Genomic DNA, 20,924 nt, shown 5'->3' with positions numbered 1-20,924 from the left:
CTGCAATTGAGCAGCAATGTCCATCTCTTTTCACGGTTGGTGCGGCCGTGATAATTTTGTGAGGCCATATCGAAAAGGCTCGGATGAGCTTGCTAATGTTCTACAAGTTGTGCCTCCATCACTTGTGTCCAGATCACACGCTGCACTGCCGTGCTACTCCATCTGTTTCACTTCCATTCTGTGTTTGTGCGTGCGCAGTCTGAGAGGTTGCATTGATACCCTCATGAGGGGCAACAGGACTTCAAACAGGCTTGATTTTCTTGCGACCATACGGTTGATGATCGGGAGCTGGTCGTGAGGTGTTAATCGCTTCTCGTTACCCCATGCTACAAGATGCACAACACATGATTAAAGCAAGACTCGGGCCGATAGTGTAGAATATAAAGACAGCATGAACGGTGTTAGTGTAGAGGATGAAAATCAACCAGGACAACTCGTAAAACATCTGCTGACGTCTTGTTGAATTCAGGTCACAGCCTGATCACAGCTGGGACACTGAGAAAATCTACTGACCCTCTCAACTGAAATTATTGTGAAATATAATTCCTTTATTAGAATTAAAGTTTAGACTTAAATAAAATTTATGTTCTATCACATTAATGCAGTAGAAGGTTCGGTTAGCAATATTTCAATAAAAAGAGGTGGTAGAAATGTTCTTCAAGGAGCTACTTTTACTTTTTTACTTTGAGTGCACTTCAGAGCCAGTACTTTTTCCACTTTTATTTAAGTCTGGACTATTTTTAACACTAGTATCTGTACTTCTATTTAAGCAAGGAACGTTGGTACTTTTGCCACCTTTGTCTACTACATTATATATAGTAGACATTTATATTATATATAAATGTCTACTATATAGTAGAATAGTGCAAAGTATTATATTTTGCACTATTCTACTATATATTATTGTATACTTGTATTCTATTGTGCATATTGTATATCTTATTACTCTGTTCCTCTGTCTCTCTTGCTGCATTGAACATGTGTATGACAAAAGAATTTCCCTCGGGATAAATAAAGTTCTTCTTATCTTATCTATCTTATCTTATCTTATCTTACTACTGACAGTGCTGTCATCATTGTGACTCCTCCTGCCAAAGAATTGCTTTAAATGGTTGCCTTACCTTTGTTATCACACCCTATGATTTCTGCATTTTGGTTTCAACAACTGTTGTGATACTTTCAGCAGAACACTCAACTCATAAAAACCCCCCCAAAAAACCAAACAAATGCTTGAATTATTTTTCATGGGACTAACACAATGGACTGGATAATTCATGCTACACTGTTCTCATCAGGTAAGACAAATTTTGTGCCTTCGGATTTTTCACTCTGTAATAATTAGAGATGGCACGATACCACTTTTTAATGTCCGATACCGATTCCAATATCATAAATTTGGATATCTGCCGATCCCGATGTGAATCCAATATAGCGTATTTTGTAATCAATAAAACTGTTTTTTATAAATATCTTGCTGCATTTTGTATAAGTTCACACTCAAGTTTTAAAAAACAAGAGACTGAAGCTATTCTGTTATACCTGTATGCAAAAAATACACTCCACCCAAAACATTTTGAAGTTCAGCAACACTGATCAATCTAATAACTTTAAACCTACACCATCCTCCCTATTCTGGTATTTTAAAGAGTACTTACCCACCTAACTAATAGGGTTGCCAACAAAAATATTAGGGAACCATCCCCCGCTCTTAATTGATGTAAACTTTAATTTAATGCAAGTGTAAAACAAATGCACAGAAATCAATTATTTTTTCTACAATAATTAAATAGATTCAAGATCTTTCTTCAACAGAATTGCAGACTGCACCTTACTAGAGTGTATACAGGGAGTGCAGAATGATTAGGCAAGTTGTATTTCTGAGGAATAATTTTATTATTGAACAACAACCATGTTCTCAATGAACCCAAAAAACTCATTAATATCAAAGCTGAATGTTTTTGGAAGTAGTTTTTAGTTTGTTTTTAGTTTTAGCTATTTTAGGGGGATATCTGTGTGTGCAGGTGACTATTACTGTGCATAATTATTAGGCAACTTAACAAAAAACAAATATATACCCATTTCAATTATTTATTTTTACCAGTGACACCAATATAACATCTCCACATTCACAAATATACATTTCTGACATTCAAAAACAAAACAAAAACAAATCAGCGACCAATATAGCGACCTTTCTTTGCAAGGACACTCAAAAGCCTGCCATCCATGGATCTGTCAGTGTTTTGATCTGTTCACCATCAACATTGCATGCAGCAGCAACCACAGCCTCCCAGACACTGTTCAGAGAGGTGTACTGTTTTCCCTCCTTGTAAATCTCACATTTGATGGACCACAGTTTCTCAATGGGGTTCAGATCAGGTGAACAAGGAGGCCATGTCATTAGTTTTTCTTCTTTTATACCCTTTCTTGCCAGCCACGCTGTGGAGTACTTGGATGCGTGTGATGGAGCATTGTCCTGCATGAAAATCAAGTTTTTCTTGAAGGATGCAGACTTCTTCCTGTACCACTGCTTGAAGAAGGTGTCTTCCAGAAACTGGCAGTAGGACTGGGAGTTGAGCTTGACTCCATCCTCAACCCAAAAAGGCCCCACAAGCTCATCTTTGATGATACCAGCCCAAACCAGTACTCCACCTCCACCTTGCTGGCGTCTGAGTCGGACTGGAGCTCTCTGCCCTTTACCAATCCAGCCACGGGCCCATCCATCTGGCCCATCAAGACTCACTCTCATTTCATCAGTCCATAAAACCTTAGAAAAATCAGTCTTGAGATATTTCTTGGCCCAGTCTTGACGTTTCAGCTTGTGTGTCTTGTTCAGTGGTGGTCGTCTTTCAGCCTTTCTTACCTTGGCCATGTCTCTGAGTATTGCACACCTTGTGCTTTTGGGCACTCCAGTGATGTTGCAGCTCTGAAATATGGCCAAACTGGTGGCAAGTGGCATCTTGGCAGCTGCACGCTTGACTTTTCTCAGTTCATGGGCAGTTATTTTGCGCCTTGGTTTTTCCACACGATTCTTGCGACCCTGTTGACTATTTTGAATGAAACGCTTGATTGTTCGATGATCATGCTTCAGAAGCTTTGCAATTTTGAGACTGCTGCATCCCTCTGCAAGATATCTCACTATTTTTGACTTTTCTGAGCCTGTCAAGTCCTTCTTTTGACCCATTTTGCCAAAGGAAAGGAAGTTGCCTAGTAATTATGCACACCTGATATAGGGTGTTGATGTCATTAGACCACACCCCTTCTCATTACAGAGATGCACATCACCTAATATGCTTAACTGGTAGTAGGCTTTTGAGCCTATACAGTTTGGAGTAGGACAACATGCATGAAGAGGATGATGTGGACAAAATACTCATTTGCCTAATAATTCTGCACTCCCTGTATTAGACTTATTAGTTACTATATACAGTAATGGATTTCTATACATTTAATCAGATGACCACTTTTGTTGTAAGATTCAGACAATTATTTATTCAAAGTTTTTAAATGACAAAACACAAACAAAAATATTTCTTTGTGCCCCCCTCTCCCTGTTAATGACCAACCTGGCCCCTGACAAAACTTTGCTAGACCCGCCCCTGCACAGTTACCAGCCGTCAGCTATGTAGAAAAGGATCCTGGTGTTATTTGTCTCTCAGAAACAGTTCTTAACTTCCCTTTAACTCATTTATATCACCTAAAAGGTGAACCTGTTTCTACATCACCTGTTCAGCACTGATGATTCAGTAAGGACATCTCCTGGTTTCATCTTCATGTTTCCCTCTCACCAGATAACCAAACCGACATAATGACCAGCAGCTTTTACAGCTGTGGCTCCAGCAAACACCAGCTGATACTAGAAAGTATTATTAAATAAACTCTTAAGAACAGCTGATCACACTTAAACGTGCTGCTGTTGTTTAGCCGCTGGTTTCCTCTTTCTGGGGCAAAGTGAGCGATAAACAAACAAGAAAGACGGGACTTTCGGCAGAAAAGCCGATCAGCTGATCATTAATCAGTTTCACGTTTGAAATAATAAAATAATAACAGGAGAGGGCGGGGGAGTGAATGAGAGAAGTAGATGCAACTGCGCAGCAAAGACAGAATAACTCCAGCTTTGTGTCTATTTTTTAATTCTAGCTGATGCATGGGACAAATCGCTTCCTTTTCAGCTCAATATGGAACTCAGATGGCCAGTCCAGCTGTGGCTCAATATATCAGTTGTTAAGCTTAACGTGGAAATACTAGGAAAACATTCAGGGATGAACTTACACACTTGCTTTACTTCTCTGGGATAGTTTTCGCCAAGATGAAATGGACAGGTCTGGCAGACTTCAGCTGCTCTATCACGTGACACATACCGCTCCAATGCGCCGAGCTGGGTTACGCCAAGTAGCGCGTTTTGTGAGGTGATTTTGTGATACTTCGGATCGGATTACATTTTGTATTTCTCTCCGATATCCGATCCAGTAATTTAGGTCAGTATCAGACCGATACCGATACGTAATATCGGATCGGTCCATCTCTAGTAATAATAAATGTGTGCAAATATGGGACGGCTATGTGCCGTGCAGATGCAGAGAGGTCTATTAACACATAGTGAGTGAGAAAGGTGACTGGAAAGGAAAAACTGAGTGCATCATGGGAATCCCCAGCAGCCTACGTCTATCGCAGCATAACTAAGGGAGGATACAGGGTCACCTGGTCCAGCCCTAATATGCTTTAACAAAGAGGAAACTTTTAAGCCTAATCTTAAAAGTAGAGATAGTGTCTGTCTCCTGAATCCAAACTGGAAGCTGGTTCCACAGAAGAGGGGCCTGAAAACTGAAGGCTCTCCCTCCCATTCTATTTTTAAATACTCTAGGAACAACAAGTAGGCCTGCAGAGCGAGAGCGAAGTGCTCTAATAGGGTGATATGGTACTACAAGGTCATTAAGATAAGATGGGGCCTGATTATTTAAGACCTTGTATGTGAGGAGCAGGATTTTGAATCCAATTTTGGATTTAACAGGAAGCCAATGAAGGGAAGCCAAAACAGGAGAAATATGCTCTCTCTTTCTAGTCCCTGTCAGGACTCTTGCTGCAGCATTTTGGATTAACTGAAGGCTTTTTAGGGACTTCCTGATAATAATGAATTACAGTAGTCCAGCCTAGAAGTAATAAATGCATGAACTAGTTTTGAGAGATGAGTCCACTGTCAGAGGCTATAAGAAGATCATCTGTAACCTTCACTAAAGCTGTTTCTGTGCTGTGATGAGCTCTGAAACCTGACTGAAACTCTTCAAATAAGCCATTCCTCTGCAGATGATCTGTTAGCTGTTTGACAACTACTCTTTCAAGGATGTTTGATATGAAAGGAAGGTTAGAAAGGAAATACATACAACACAGCAACATTCTTAATAAGAAAAACTGTAGTATCCAAAACTAACATGGACTATAAATCATTTAGTGAAATAATATCCAGAAATACTTTAGTGATGGTCATTACTGTATTTACATTTTAGCCTCTGCTAACACAAATTAAATGTGTGATTAGCTCAGTTAGCTTCTAGCTGTAAATAGCATAATTTTTTTGTTGTTGAAATTCACTGATTGAAAAAGTCTTTCATAAATAGTTTTACTGAAACAAACTAAACGCTTGATTATAAACCATTAGAAAATGGTAAAACTGGATTTAAGATACATAGATAATAAATTTATCATATCTGCCTTACTACCTTGTGCAGGGCTACAAAAAACAGGACATTTTACACCACTGTGACGTCATACTTCATCCATCCAACGTATTTATGACCCTGCACTCACCTTTGCTACAGGTGGTTATTTTTTAAATTCTTTATTTTTATTTTTTAATGCTTGTTTTATTTTATTTTATTTTTTAATTGAACACTAGTATATATTCAGATAAAAATACACCTGAAATATATAAATGCACATATGAAAAAAAGCAAACAAGTGGAGAAGTACATTTTTTCTTTAACTGATGTTGAAAATATCAAAACATGTGACAATAAGGAAAAGCAGAACTTGAGGGCGTACCACTGTTACAAAATGTATTTCAAAATAGGTTTCGCAAAACTTTGAAATCATGACACTGTCATTGTTGAATGCTGTGACATGAAGCAGGAAACAAAAAAGTGTTAGCACTATGTGACGTTTTGACTACTCTTAGCATGTCCATAAAAGGAAGGCTTTATTTGTGTGGCAAAAATAAACAACCGGACAGCTGTAGGATCGCAACAATACACGATTTTTACTGGACAGTAATCATAGCATGGATCATAGAATGGGTGTGGCATGTATTGATGAATCTGACAGACAGTTTAAGAGGAAAGAGGAATATGCACACCAGTAAAATTTTCTACACAATTCAATTTTTAGTACTGCAAAATAAGCAAATGTGTACAGTATATTAATAGTTTTTCATACTGTAGCATAGCAACAGCATCTTTTCTTGAAAGTTTTAAGTGTCAGTATTTTGCTTTTGACAGATGGAGTAAGATATAAGAATCAAAGACACAAAACTAATTCCATAGTAAAATCTTAAGTATGTTTTTCAAGTGAATGATTACCTGCCAGTATGTTCAAATCTAGTATCTGACTTTGATGCTCTCTAGTGGTAACTGTGGAAAGCTGTGACTGGATTCAAGAGGTGGAATCAAACTAACACATACACTGTATGGAGTTCCTCATATGTGATTAGAATTAGAGATAATATAACCAGGTTATCATCCTTTACAGTGGCTTTAAATAAAACTACAGATGTTCTTCCTTCTTCTTTATTCTCAGTGTTAAATGCTGCACTTTGTTTCACTATTGATCCCGTGGCATGGAAGGCCCTGAATAACTCTGCTGCTGGTTTTGGGTACCAGGTGGTTCAAAGACAATCAAAGTAAGTCACATCATACATTGTTATGTCGATCTATAACTGCAGGTTTAACAATCATTTCTGTTAAGGCCCACAGTAATAAACAAACAAGGATATAATACTTCTTAACAGGAAACATATGGGGTTTATTTAACCACAGTTTGCACTCTAGACTTCATCATTGTCTGAATTTATTTCCTCAGTTTGCTCGTCAGTGCTCCCCTTGAACAGTATTCACAAAATGGAAGAGGAAAAGTATATAGCTGCACCACATCTTCCCCAAACTGCCAAAATATCCAAATTGATGGTAGGTAACCAAATGTGATGAAACTCTGACAGAAACCATGTTGACATCAAAGAAATTCCCCACAGACGCTAGCACAGAAACTTGTTTAACTCAAATCACAATAAGTAAATATCTTAGTAACACTGAAACTTGATGAAGTAAAATAAGCAAAGAAGTCAATGTTATTAATAATGTTATTGTTACAATGTTTCTTTTGTAATTATTTAAAACTTTAAAATGAAGCAATAGTGAAACTGAATCCTATTTGCATTGATATTAAAGCTGCCTGTTATACATCCTGGTTCACAGTGGAGAGAAGTTTCGATGTCTAACACTTGTCATATCAAATGGGGAAGTGTTTCAGTCATGGTTCTTTGCAGTCATCGATTTAAGTCTTGTTTTTTTCCTTTCAATTGCCTTTTATTAGTATTTTTTAAAAAAATATTGAATGCTTTCAATACAGCACCAGATTTTGCAGTCAACATGTCTCTTGGTCTGACAATGAAAAGTGATCCCACGAACCAAAACACTGTGGTGAGTTACTGAACTGCAGACACTATGAGAACTTTGTTAAAAGCACTGAGGATCAACATCCTCTATCCTTAAATGTCTTGTTATTGTTGCATGAAGGTCATCCCATAAAAACCAGTGTGCCTCCCACCTGTCCTTCACAGAATCAGGGTTTACAATAACTTCAGCATATTCAATGAAGTAGAAGTCAATGCAAAATTGTTATTTAAAAACATGTATGCGCTAAAAGTCTTTACACACCCCAGATACTTTGGTGGCCTCTAACATGGATTTTTTTTAATAGCATTATGGGACACATTTGAATGGCTTTAAATAGACTGAAGTTATTTTTTAAAATCTACATATTCTGCTGGATCGTGCGAGATTTTTTTTTTTCAGTTTTGGTTGATTTTATAAGGATTGAACCGATGTTTATGGGACTTTATGGGAACTTGACTTTGTCTCCTCTCAGGTGTGTGGTCCAACAATTCCAAGGGACTGCAAAAGTATCACCATGTACAACGGTGTGTGTTTTCACATGGATCGATCTAATACATTTGGACCACCTGTACCTTCTTCTCCAGACGGTAACAATAAATGGAGTTTGTGAAAATGTGCCCTTAATAATTAGAGTCCCGGTGCCTCCTTAATAAAAATCTCTTGCATTTTTACTTGAACATAGTCTTACAATCATTTATATTTGTCCTTGTATAATCTCAAATCAACTGAAACTGTCTCAAGACTTCTCTTATATATTCCAGCAATTAAGGGTTAATCAGAAACAGTAAATAGAAAATTATGTTTGTGTGAGATGTGATTACTCATAGATGAATATAAGTATAAGTTGTATGATTTGTTGATTATTTTTTTGTTTGTTTACAGTTTTCCCCTCTAAGCCTTACTTCAGATTGTCTGTTTGGATTAATTGTATTGTAGTTTTATCCAAAGAGCTTTTCTGGACTAATTTGTCCTGAATCCATCAACACTGAAACAAATGCTGGTAAAATTTGAGCTAGCCAAGATTAAATCTACAGCATAAAATGTATTTAATTCTAATGATCAGATTTTTTTTGAGATGGTCTCTTCAATTATTCAAAATGAAATAACCATATCTGCATGTAAAATGAAAGTGTTATTTGAAAAACAAATACAAAAACACCCTTTGATTTCAAATTCATTACAAAAATGAAACTAAGCCTGGTTGTTTGGGTTATGCAATGCATGACAAAATGCAAGAAGACTAGTACATACACACAAGATCTTTGGGGGAAAAAAATAAAAGGAGACAGAGAAGTTTACTTCCCTCTAAAGCTACTTACGACTTCTTTAAAGCTCTGTATGCAAATAAGTAATGTATTATGGTTTTCCTGGAGAAAATAATTTGTGTTGCTGTGTGTTACATTATGGTGTATTCCTGTTACATAAGAACAACGTAAACATGAGGCTATTGTCGCTCACAGTAACACAAATTCCAACCGTAACAAGAACATACAGTACAGAGGGTCTTTCTTTTAGTGTTGTAAGTTTGAACACATGCTCTATACACTCAGCTTTAACATCATTCTGGGTTGATTCAAAGCGTTGTGTTAGCATGCTGTCTGTACAGATGTTTGCAAACATCTGATGTTGTGTTAGCAGTTTAATGCAGCTGTTTATGTCCTGGATGGGGTTTCCATGTTACCATCATGCTCGTGTCCCTTCATGGTCAAAAAAATAAAAAAAATAAAAAAAATAAAAATAAAAGTATTGTCCAAATCTCCACCATTTTCCTCTTCCCTACACAAACCATTGTTTCTATGACTGTAATACAGGAAGAAAATTAAAGTAATTAGAACTGAATGCAAAAATCAAGGCTACAAATAACTAAATTAGTTTAATAACAAATTTAGGCTTCTGTAAGCAGTTTTAAGACTTGTTTAAACTAATTTAATCTCTTAATCTTAATTTCTTCTTTTCTTTCTTCTTTTAAATGACTAATTGTCTAAATATGTGGGTATTCATAGTAGATTTGCTAAAATGTTAAAATTCACCTAAAATAATCAATTTCAATTCATCTCTTTGATAGTGTGCCCGACACAAGTAGACATTGCTTTTCTGTTGGATGGTTCAGGCAGCGTATCTGTCCCTGATTTTCAAACAATGATGAAGTTTGTGGAAGATCTAATCCAGGCATTTCTGTCAGTTGATGCACAGGTAAGACACTGTACTACCTGTCAGTTATATCGTATTACAGACACAAATAGTTTCACCTGCTTTTCATTTATCTCCATAAAAAAAGGCTATTTTATATTTTTTTTATATTGTTTCTCCCTTTCTTCAGTTTTCTGTTTCCCAGTTTTCCTCCTTACCTCGGGTTCATTTTTATTTCAAGAAATTTTCCTCATCTGGATCACTAAAGACTGAAATCGATGGAATCACACAGTTGGAGGGATCAACTTACACAGCTAAGGCCATCAGACATGTTGTGTAAGGGTTGCAATGATATTACTGAAGCTCTACAGTTAAATCATCTGGACAGACTTCCTGTGCAGATGATTTTCTTTTTGAGACTGACCACACTAAAAACTGTATTGACTGATGCAAGAGTTTTAAAAGAAGAATTTGCATTAACTAGATTTTCAAAATACTAAAATGTCCATGAGCGATTATACAAAACAAATGGATGCATGCAAAATAATAATCATTCATGCAATTTACTCTATGATCAAAATGTGCACTGTAAAAACATGTTTTATGTTGAAATTAGATTTGTTTATTTTTAATTTGACAGAAACAATGTTTTCACACCACAAAGAGGTTCCAGACCAGATGTGAAGAAAGTCTTGATAGTAATTACTGATGGACAATCTAATGACCGGTATGACCTGGAAAATGCAACACAGCTAGCAGGGAATCAAAACATTGTTCGATTTGTGATTGGGGTAAGTACCTCCATTATTTAAACCTGCATAATGTTGAAATTTATACTAATAATGTGTTTTGGTTATTTATTAGACTACAGTCACATGTTCCTACAGTATATGGAGCAAAGTAATGAGCCACCTACACAGAAACCATGGAAACCCAGGCCATACCATCACACTGTTTTCACACTATTGTTAATGTTAATTTCTCCTCTATTGGAGAAATTAACATTAATAATAGTTAATGTTAACAATAGCCAGGATTAAACTCAAAATCCTGCTCCTCACAAACAAGGTCTTAAATAATCAGGCTCCATCTTATCTTAATGACCTTATAGTACCATATCACCCCATTGGAGAACTTTGCTCTTGCACTGCAGGCCTACTTGTTGTTCCTATATTATTTAAAAGTAGAATAGGAGGGAGAGCCTTCAGTTTTCAGGCCCCTCTTCTGTGGAATCAGCTTCCAGTTTGGATTCGAGAGACAGACACTATCTCTACTTTCAAGATTAGGCTTAAAACTTTCCTTTTTGCTAAAGCATAAAGTTAGGGCTGAATCAGGTGACCCCGAATCCTCCCTTAGTTATGCTGCAATAGATGTAGGCTGCTGGGGATTCCCATGATGCATTGATTATTTCTTTTTCAGTCACCTTTCTCACTCACTATGTGTTAATAGACCTCTCTGCATCTGCATGGCAGATAGCCGTCCCTCTTTGAACCTGGCTCTGCTGGAGGTTTCTTCCTGTTAAAAGGGAGTTTTTCCTTCCCAAAGTGCTTGCTCATCAGGGGTCATATGTGTGTTGGTTTTTTCTCTGTATGTATTATTGTAGGGTCTTCCTTACAATATAAAGCGCCTTGAGGCGATGGCTGTTATGATTTGGCGCTGTATAAATAAAATTAAACTGAATTGAACTGGACGAGGAGCTGCATTTACACTCCCAGCATTTACAGCTGATCATTGAATATGCAGGAGTGGTATCTAATTACAGTACCATGCTCAAATTTCAATAAATAAAAAAGCTAAATTAATAATGGATATTGTATTAATGTCTGTATTAAACAGACTGTATTAATCTTTGTATTAAACTGCATTAAAGTTTTAATAAAATCAGATAAATAATTTTGCATTAAATGTAAACACATGTTTTAAACAACCCTAGGTGGGGAATGCATTTATTCAGCCTGAAGCAAAAAAAGAACTACGCACCATTGCATCGTCTCCCTCAGACAATCACGTGTTTCAAGTGCAGAACTTCAACGCACTTGAAATAATCCGGCAGAGTTTGCAGGACAAAATTTTTTCCATTGAAGGTAAGTTATATATTTAACATTTAGCAAGCTTTGATAAAATTTCTGTAAATGTTACATTGCATTATTGTATCATTGCTTGAGGCTAAAGGTCGAAGCATTAGTGAAATGAAAAATAACTATTGAGGCACCTTTATAATAAACAGATATCATTACACTAAATTACTAGTGTAATGCGTTGTGTTGTGTCTATCAATAAACCTTTTTATATTTTATATTTTTACAGGATCTCAAACCGGTGGAGTCTCTCTGAAAATGGAAATGTCTCAAGAGGGATTCAGTGCAGTTATTGTGCCCGAGGTAATTAAAACTACCTGAAACTCACCAGACAGTCTAGTCATAGAAAGAGAGATTCAAACACTTTTTATAAAAACAAGAGTCCAGATTTTAAAGGTAAAATAAATTGTATATAAAATGTATTTCCTGTCTGCACTGTAGGGAATTCAGATGTCTATTGTTGGTGCAAACCAGTGGAAGGGAGGCTACGTGCAATACACAACTGGAGGGGAGAAGCTGAAAACATATGAGGATGTGTCTTTGGAGCCTGACAGTTATCTTGGTAAGAATATTACAGCTTTAACAATCTAACTCATACACATGTGATCATGTATATACACAGCTCTGCTGTAATTCTTTCACACAAATACATATATCAGATTTTATATCTATCTTCTCTTTTTGCCTACCTAAATTCTAGGTTACTCCATGGCAACTGCTAAAACCCAAAGTGGTTCCCTGACAATTGTTGGTGCTCCAAGATATAAACACAGAGGAGCTGTGGTCGCTGTTAACAGAGAAAGCTTTGAAAACCAAAAGATTGAGCCATTGGCATCACAGGTATGTACTTACAGCAAGACAAAACTGACTGGGATTATTAACTGGTAGTAAATACTTTCTTAAATACAAATTGTTGTCATTTGGCTTTATGCGACTATTTTCATCAATAATGTGTTTCTTACACAGTATCAGACTGGTGAATATTTCGGGGCAGAGGTGTGTACCATGGACATAAATGACGATGATATCACTGATCTAATCTTCATATCAGCCCCAATGTACATGGAGCCTGATAGAGAGGGAAGAGTTTATGTTTGCAGACTAACTGGTTTGGTAAATCAAAGTTTTATCCACTTCAATTAAATGAATTAGTTTATTTGTCAACTTCCCTAATGATCATATAATATTCACTCTCCTGCTTTTAGTTTGTGGAGTGTAATTTTGATGATCCGTTAATACTAAGAGGACGTGCAGCTGTCAAAGGAAGGTTCGGCTCTTCTCTTGCTGTGCTGCCTGATCTAAACTCAGATGGATTCAGGGATTTGGCAGTTGGAGCACCTTTGGAATATAATAGTGAAGGCAGCATCTACATATTCCACAGTGAAGGAGGAGGAAGAATCAGTCCTACTTACTCACAGGTACACAACATCGAGGAATTCAAAAAGATGACTAAACGTATTTATCAATATACAATCTGCAGCTTAATTAATTAAAATGTTTTCATGTACACAGAGAATAACTGGCTCTGAGGTCCAGTCAGGACTGAAGTTCTTTGGCCTGTCAATCAGTCAGTCGTCTTTTGATCAGAGTGGTGATGAACTGCCTGACTTAGCGGTGGGTTCAAAGGGTAGAGTTGTTTTACTGAGGTAAGTCACAGTCCAGATAGTCCAGTCATGCATTATAGTTATCTGTGGTAATTCCACCATTGTTGTTAATTTGCAATCTTAACAAATGCACTACCTGTCAAATCTTAGGTAAATTTGAAAGGTCACCATAATAAGAACTGCATATAGGTTACATATCAATAAATTCATCATAAATGATTGAGTCATTCATTATAAGGGATTTATGATTTTTCAAGAAATACAGATTGAGGGTAAAACTGTTGTCTAGAAGCATTAGAAACAAACAAAAGATAAACTGGAAGCTAGGACTAAGAAACTTGGAATTAACGACTAGGAGTGAACATGGAACAAAAGAAAAGAAAAGAGCAGACACAGCAGACGGAGATGACATGACAAAGATCAAAGGGAGACTGAGGACTTAAATACGTGCGATTATGAGAGGATGCGCAACAGGTGGAAGAACAGCTGAAACTACTTACACACTACCAGCACATGAGAAGTATACAGGACAAGAGACTGTCAAAATAAAAGAGGAAGTAACAACACTGAGAAACAAACTAAGATGCATGAACTTGACATTAGGATTGGGAGTAACCTGACAAGGGGACACAACAGACCAGGGTAACAGGAGGGAACATAAAACACAGGGACAAGAGATAAACAAACATGGTAAGAGGTACCTAAAGGCTAGACGACAAAACAAAGACCACAAAATACAAATATTACACAAAGCAGAAACAACACTAAAAGAGCCAAAACCAGGAACGTAAACTGAACTGTAGAATGTTAAATAAGATAGAATCAAAATGTCCAAATACATAAACACAGGATCATGGCAAAAAGTTTATGGAGTCAAAGGGATTAGACATTTTTTTCAAATTATTTTACCACATGATGAAAAATGCTCTGCTGATTTAAAAAAAGCAGTAAATGTGTGAAACGGTAACTTTGTTCATACAGAAATGGAAATGCATGCAATATAAAAAATGTTTTCATACAATACCATGTGTTTCAGCACTGCTGACATTATCAAATAGGTATCATTTACTCCACCCATTAATACTGTGAAGTTACACCACTGGCACACAAGAGTGATGGTGATGGGAAATAGGTCTATGTTGATGTACATCTACATAGATATTCCATTAAAAAGCATTCCTGATTTATAATTCATTATTCCATAAATCATCATCTATCATTTAAAAGGTTTCAGGACTATTAGGTGTTAAATGTCTCAAAATGTTTGAGCTGTAGTTGTTCATATGAAATGTTAGGGCAGAGGAAAGATTAGAGTGAAGTCTTGTTACTAATTCAGGTCAGAACAAAAAGTCAAATCTTGTTCACATGTGTTTTCCTACTTTCTAGATCAAGACCCATAGTAATGGTTGAAGCTGAGGTGTCATTCAGCCCAAACCAAATCCCTACTCAGAATGTAGACTGCTCAAAACCATTGCAGAACACAGCTGAAATTTGCTTTACCATGAGCAGAGTGTCTACAGTCAACACAGGTTCATCATTCTTGGTTTTTCTGAACTACAAAGCCACTGCCCAGCAATTTAATGTTTTCTAAATGTATGTAAATTGCAGCATTGAAATCAAACACTGATTTATTCCAGCTCAAGCAAGGATTAATTACACTTTAACACTGGATGCCACTCGCAAACCTCCAAGCAACCGGGCATATGTTGGTGGGAAACAAGAGCAGTCAGGATCACTTACTGTGGACTTAATAAGAAAAAAATGCTCAACTGTGAAGTTCCTTGTTGAGGTAAAACCAAATAACAACATCAGAAAGTTCACCTTGGTGTAACAATATATTTTAATTTCCATTTTGTTTTTAAGAGTCATCCAACACTGAATCTAAACTCAGCACTCATCTCTTCTTGCAGGCCTGCCCAGAAGATGCTCTCAATTCACTTTCCAATGAGCTCAAATTCAAGTTTGATGGTTTGCCCTCAAACACAAATCTCAGACCAAGCCTTGCCCAGCAGGCTCAAACAGCAACCATTCATCCTGTAAGTAACCTTTATAGGTACTTTATTAATCAGATATCTGAGGGCAGTCTTGCGCTGAGGCCATACATTCTGGAGAGATTTCTAGTTGAAATTAGTACTAGAATATTATTAGGAACTTTATTCCCAGTACCAACAGCAGGCACAGCTACATATTTGGGGTCATTACTCTAAAAACTTTGTGTATTAGAAATTAATCGTTAGTAATCCAATATGCTACAAAATTACTAAAGGAGTTTATTACACTGATCATTACATTATTTTCTTGTTACTCCATGAAATGACCCAAAATGCATTGTCTCATAATTATAAGTTAATAATATAAATCTTAGGCTACAGTCTGACATGCCAATGCAATCCCTATCCCAATGAGAAAACACATATGATCTTTCCTTTAGTGTTTACATATAAACACAAGAGATTTTGAAATGGTTGTAACAGTGATTCTCCTTCAGAAACATTAATGAATAGAAATGGAGGCTTCAAGCTCGACTTCTAATCACTGCCTTTCTTACCTGACTGGGCTCTGGCAGCTGGGCTGGGGTCTGCATATGCTCAGCTTTAACGTTCCTCTGTTGGCTAGTTTTTTTGCTAGCATGCTGTCTGCAAAGATGCTTCCAATTATCCAATTAGTGTTAGCTGTGCAAACAGCTGCTGTTTCTGTCCTGGATGCAGTTTGCGTTTTACCATTGCAGTCTTCTCCTCTTGTGCAATAAAAAATAAAAGTAATGTCCATATTTCTACTGTAGATCACTCAACTATTTCCCTCCTCCTGCACACAACCTGGAATGGGCTAATTTTAGCCCAAGTGCACACAAGAAAACACTATTTTATTAGATATTTTTTCCATTTTTATCCAACCAACCAGCAGATAACTAAAGGAAACTTTGCAACACTAGTAACAATATAATTGTAACTGAAGTGTAATTACTTAATTCAGTACCGTAACACATTACATTACTGCATTACTGAAAAATAGAAGGCTACTTTTTACTTTATCTTACACCCGGCATTGGGTAGAACACACAAATTGTTTGCTGGATTCATCTGTAAAACGTTTACATTTATTCTGTGAATAATGTGTAATAGAGGAGGAGGCCCCGGGGCAGACCCAGGACACGCTGGAGAGATTATATCTCTCGGCTGGCCTGGGAACGCCTTGGTATTCCCCCGGATAAGCTGGAGGAGGTGGCTGGGGAGAGGGAGGTCTGGGCCTCTTTGCTTAGGCTGCTGCCCCCGCGACCCGGCCCCGGATAAAGCGGATGAAGATGGATGGATGGATGGATAATGTGTAATATAAATGTTTTTGACATCACACTCTCCTCCACAGTTAGGGTTTGAGATCAACTGTGGAACTGACAACAAATGTGTTGATAACCTGAAAGTGGATTTCAACTTCACCAGGTGAGGCAGAATTACAAAACTTTGTTTAGCTTTGCTTGTGTTTTTAGTCACTTGTTAGGTTTCATAACATGTACACTTAAACTTATCATGAAGTTTGAAGCACATAGATATTTTGGGACAGTTTGGTATTTAGTCTCCATCATTTTATTCTAATAAAAGAGACAAACAATGACAACACACACACACACACACACACACACACAATGGTGGTAGTATGTGATTGAGAGATCACCACCACATATTAAAATTAAAGAAACAAACCCAACAATGGCAGAGAATATTTATTTCAAAATTATACCAATCCCCAAGAAGGCATTGAGGTTCTCTAAACCTTAGACAGGGTCATGAATACTGGACCCAGAAGCAGACTCAGCACAAATTTAGCACTGAACTATATACATTTAATTTCTTTTGTGAGAAAACAATAGCAAACTCTGAAAGTGAAAGTTAAACTCAGGCCTGAGGAAACAGGAGCAAAAATGGAGGTGAGTGTGGAGAAAATGCATTATTGAGACCGTGGGAAAACTGAAACAGAAGAGGAAACAATTACTTAACTGTGGGGAAGCAGAGGAGAGAGAGCAAAGCAGGATAATGATGCTGCGTGTTTACTGTCCGAGCCAGACCGCGGAGCTTGAAGGGTAAACGTTTGTGAGAGAATCTAGAGGGATGAAGTTACAAAGACTGTTATCCAGTGTGCAGGGCAGGCAGGTAGGACCACTGAGAGTGGCTGAACGGAGCAGCAGACCATGCTGCCTGAAGTAGTCCTCTTATGACTGCCTGTTGATGAAATTCAGATGCGACGCTGGTGGCCCTGCCAGAGGGCGTAACCGAAGAGCCATCCAGAAACATCCAGCACAATGCTCCCACAAACCATGACAGACAGAAACATAGCTCAAATCATTGAGATGTTGGTTTATTGACAGTAATTAAGAAACATGAAATCAGTGAAAGGCAACGAGCAAGGCTGGGTATACTTGTATGACCGTGGTTTTGTTTTCCCAGCTAGAGGGTTGCTTTCCTACACCACTGGGTTTGAAAACATGTCTTGATTGTCAGTGTACCCAGCTTCCATGAAGTCCCTGTATGAGGTAGTTGAAGATGCCTCTCCTGGGGACTAACCAACTAATGCTGAAGGGTATGCTCCAACTATGCTGGATGCTGTACTGGTCTGTTGTAGCAAAAAAACCTATTTCCCACCCATCACCAGGAAACAGTTGAGGTGGGTCAGCATCTGACTAGGACACCTAGAGACATCCATTCTGATTACTAGATTACTCAAGATCTCTTATTGGCCTGGGAATGCTTTGATTTCCCACTGGATGAGCTAAAGGAGCTGGCTGAGAGAAAGAACCCAGGGCATTTCTAGACAGAGGCCTCCATGATCCAAACCTGGATAAGTGTCCGAAAATCAATGGATGGTAACAGCTTTTTTCATAATGCATCATCAGTTATTTTTTGTGTTTTATGATCACCAGGAAATGACAGCAAATTAAAATGATATAGCGAGCTTCCACACAGCCACTATTAATATGTTAGAATTCAACACAAAGCTATACTATATTTAGCCTCCTACAAGTTCAGCATCACAGTGCAGTCTTGTTTTCTTCTTCCTTTATTCTTGTTAGATCCTCAGAGGTTAAAGTGGGCATCGATGAGCTTTTGAATGTCACAGTCACAGTGGAGAACAGAGGAGAAAACTCCTACAACAGTCGAGCTATTTTCACGTACCCAGCTGGACTCTCTTACAGGAAGTTCACCATTCAGCAGGTAATGTGTCAGGATCAAGTTCATCATTGATTTGCTGCTCACCCAGTGCATCCGGCAGTCATTTTATTTTCTAATAAAGGGAAGAATTGAGTGCAACTCTTTGGACAGTGAAGATGGTTTATCCCGAGGAAGGACAGACTGTACTATTGACAAGCCAATTTTCAAGAGCAAAACTAAGGTTTGTTATTGTGGTATGATTTTGTCTGTTAACTTCTACACAGTTTAACAAAATGAGCAATCACTCTGATCTCTCTTCTTCAATTCAATCAAGGCTTTCTTCATTGTCTCATATGGTATCGAAACAAACACTCAACTAGAGAGGAAGATCTTTATCACTGCTAATGCCACCAGGTACTGTTCATTTAGCACAGGTGCTTCTCATTTAAGCAATAACCCCACAGACACAGTACAAATCATTTCACTTCTGTCTTTCAGTGGAAATCAGGAGAACGCTACAACGAGTGAAATCTACAAAAATAAATGGATTGATGTGAAATACAGCATTTTCATGACATTTGAAAAGTATGTGTTGTTCTGTTCATTATAAGATGAATTACACATTTTGTTTTACACAGTATGTATTTAATGTTTAACATGTATCTGTTTAGCTCCTTCAGTTACAGCAATTTCACTTTTGGGATGGATAATTTGCAGATACCAGTCCAACAATTAATCAAGGTAAAATGTAATAAAATATAATAAATATGACTGTGTGAATTAGACTTAACCATAATAGTGTTTGACTGCTTTTTCTTTACTCCCCATGTTTTAGGTTACAAATGATATCAGAGCGTTTAATTTCACTGTGGTGATCAAGGTTCCAGTGAAGCTTGGTGAAAAAGAGATTTGGGTATTGAGCAGCCTACAGGTAATATATGTGTGAGAAGATCTAAAAATGGGTCAGATTTAGCTGTGTGATGGGTGAATGAGGTAAAAACAGGACCAATCACCCTGACGCTATTTTAAATGTATTTCAGATTGTAGACTGTCAGACAGAAAATGATGAAGAACCAAGTGTCAAAGATTTTGTTCCACAGATACAAAAGGATAAAGTGGTGGTAAGTATCCGTCTGTACTTTTGCTACCTACCTGTTAAAACTGAACCATGGTACAGATTCAAAACACAACATTGTACTGAATACAAGATTTGTTTCATTCAGTCTTCTTTAAATCACCCACAGGACTGCTCTGTAGCCATGTGCAGAGTGTTCAAGTGCAACACCTTCATGGGAAGACTGCAGAGTAGGACATACGAAATCTCTGGCAATCTCAGTTCAGGATGGATAGAGCAGGTAATTAAAGAATAGTTTTTTAAAATTGTTTCATTAATACTTTTCCTGAGTATGTATGAGTACCTTCATTAAATCTTCAGATATAACCATTTTACAGTTAAATCAAATAATACCTAATTTAGGCTTAACTCATTTCATTTTTTCTAAGATTGGACTTCAATCTGCCAAATTCCTCTTGACCAGTACAGCCACTGTGGATTATGACCAAAGCCAGTACATCTACTTTTCAACAGTGTCTAACAACAATCCTCCTGTTCGCAAGGTGATTTAGCATTACTTTCTCTCGTTTGAGTTACACAAGAGCTTGAATATCATTCACATTCTGTTACCTTATCTCTCAGATTATAGTCGAGGTAGAAGTGTATCCTCAGACAAATTTCACCAAAGAGATTATAGGAGGATCCCTGGGAGGGTTGGCTTTTCTGGCTTTACTCACTGCTGGCCTGTATAAGGTGAAAGACTCTTCTTACACTTTCTCAACTCATCACACAGCTGTGAAAGGTTTTTAGAGAGTATGTCTAATTTTTTAAACAAAGTTCAAGAGTTTATATTTACTCATGTAGTTATTTGCTTTAATTTTGAATGTAAGTCTAATGAATGATCTCTGCACTTTCATTTTTTCCCCTTGCACTCCTAGGCTGGGTTTTTCAAGAGGAAATATCCATAGATGATGAATGAAAATGCAGAGACCGATCTGGAACTGGGAACTGATGGAAATGAATCCCAAACAGAATAACAAAGCTCATATTTGTTGTTGTACATTTACTGTAAAGTTAAAACAAACATTAAACAAGTAAGGAAATTTGTGTTTGGTTGATTATCCCTTTGTTGTAACAGTTCTTCTTGGTAAAAAATCTTATAGTGGGGGAAAGCATTTTTATAGCTGGAACGGTCTGCTGGTGTCTGCTCCAAGCAGGCCACATTTGAGTGATCTGGATAGAGCTTTGGTGCT

The 20,924-nt window shown here is 37.3% G+C and overlaps 1 protein-coding gene across 1 annotated transcript; it reads left to right on the top strand.

Annotated features, from left to right (window-relative positions):
* Positions 1–1,258: 1,258 nt before the first annotated feature.
* On the top strand, positions 1,259–20,639 carry LOC146626608 (integrin alpha-M-like). Its single transcript, XM_085361382.1, has 30 exons — positions 1,259–1,295; positions 6,790–6,892; positions 7,072–7,175; positions 7,618–7,688; positions 8,137–8,251; positions 9,730–9,857; positions 9,985–10,130; positions 10,435–10,585; positions 11,728–11,878; positions 12,102–12,175; positions 12,314–12,434; positions 12,573–12,712; positions 12,839–12,985; positions 13,078–13,290; positions 13,385–13,518; positions 14,863–15,005; positions 15,114–15,265; positions 15,387–15,512; positions 16,840–16,913; positions 18,539–18,680; positions 18,760–18,858; positions 18,952–19,031; positions 19,116–19,202; positions 19,289–19,358; positions 19,453–19,548; positions 19,658–19,738; positions 19,862–19,972; positions 20,121–20,234; positions 20,314–20,424; positions 20,610–20,639. The coding sequence occupies exons 1-30, from the start codon at positions 1,259–1,261 to the stop codon at positions 20,637–20,639; spliced, it is 3,351 nt and encodes a 1,116-aa protein (XP_085217508.1).
* The last annotated feature ends 285 nt before the right edge of the window (positions 20,640–20,924 follow it).

The sequence above is a fragment of the Diplotaxodon limnothrissa genome, linkage group LG8, assembly GCF_057381915.1.
Source record: "Diplotaxodon limnothrissa isolate DT_005_m linkage group LG8, D_limnothrissa_male_GT1.1, whole genome shotgun sequence".
Classification (NCBI taxonomy): domain Eukaryota; kingdom Metazoa; phylum Chordata; class Actinopteri; order Cichliformes; family Cichlidae; genus Diplotaxodon; species Diplotaxodon limnothrissa.
This window is presented reverse-complemented; position numbering and strand designations above follow the sequence as displayed.

What these genes read in the sequence shown, in the direction of transcription:
- LOC146626608 (XM_085361382.1), top strand. Translation starts at nt 1,259, where the DNA reads ATGGACTGGATAATTCATGCTACACTGTTCTCATCAG. An exon ending in CCACGAACCAAAACACTGTG is followed by an intron (nt 7,689 to 8,136) that starts GTGAGTTACTGA and finishes GTCTCCTCTCAG; the next exon opens with GTGTGTGGTCCAACAATTCC. An exon ending in TCAGTCCTACTTACTCACAG is followed by an intron (nt 13,291 to 13,384) that starts GTACACAACATC and finishes TCATGTACACAG; the next exon opens with AGAATAACTGGCTCTGAGGT.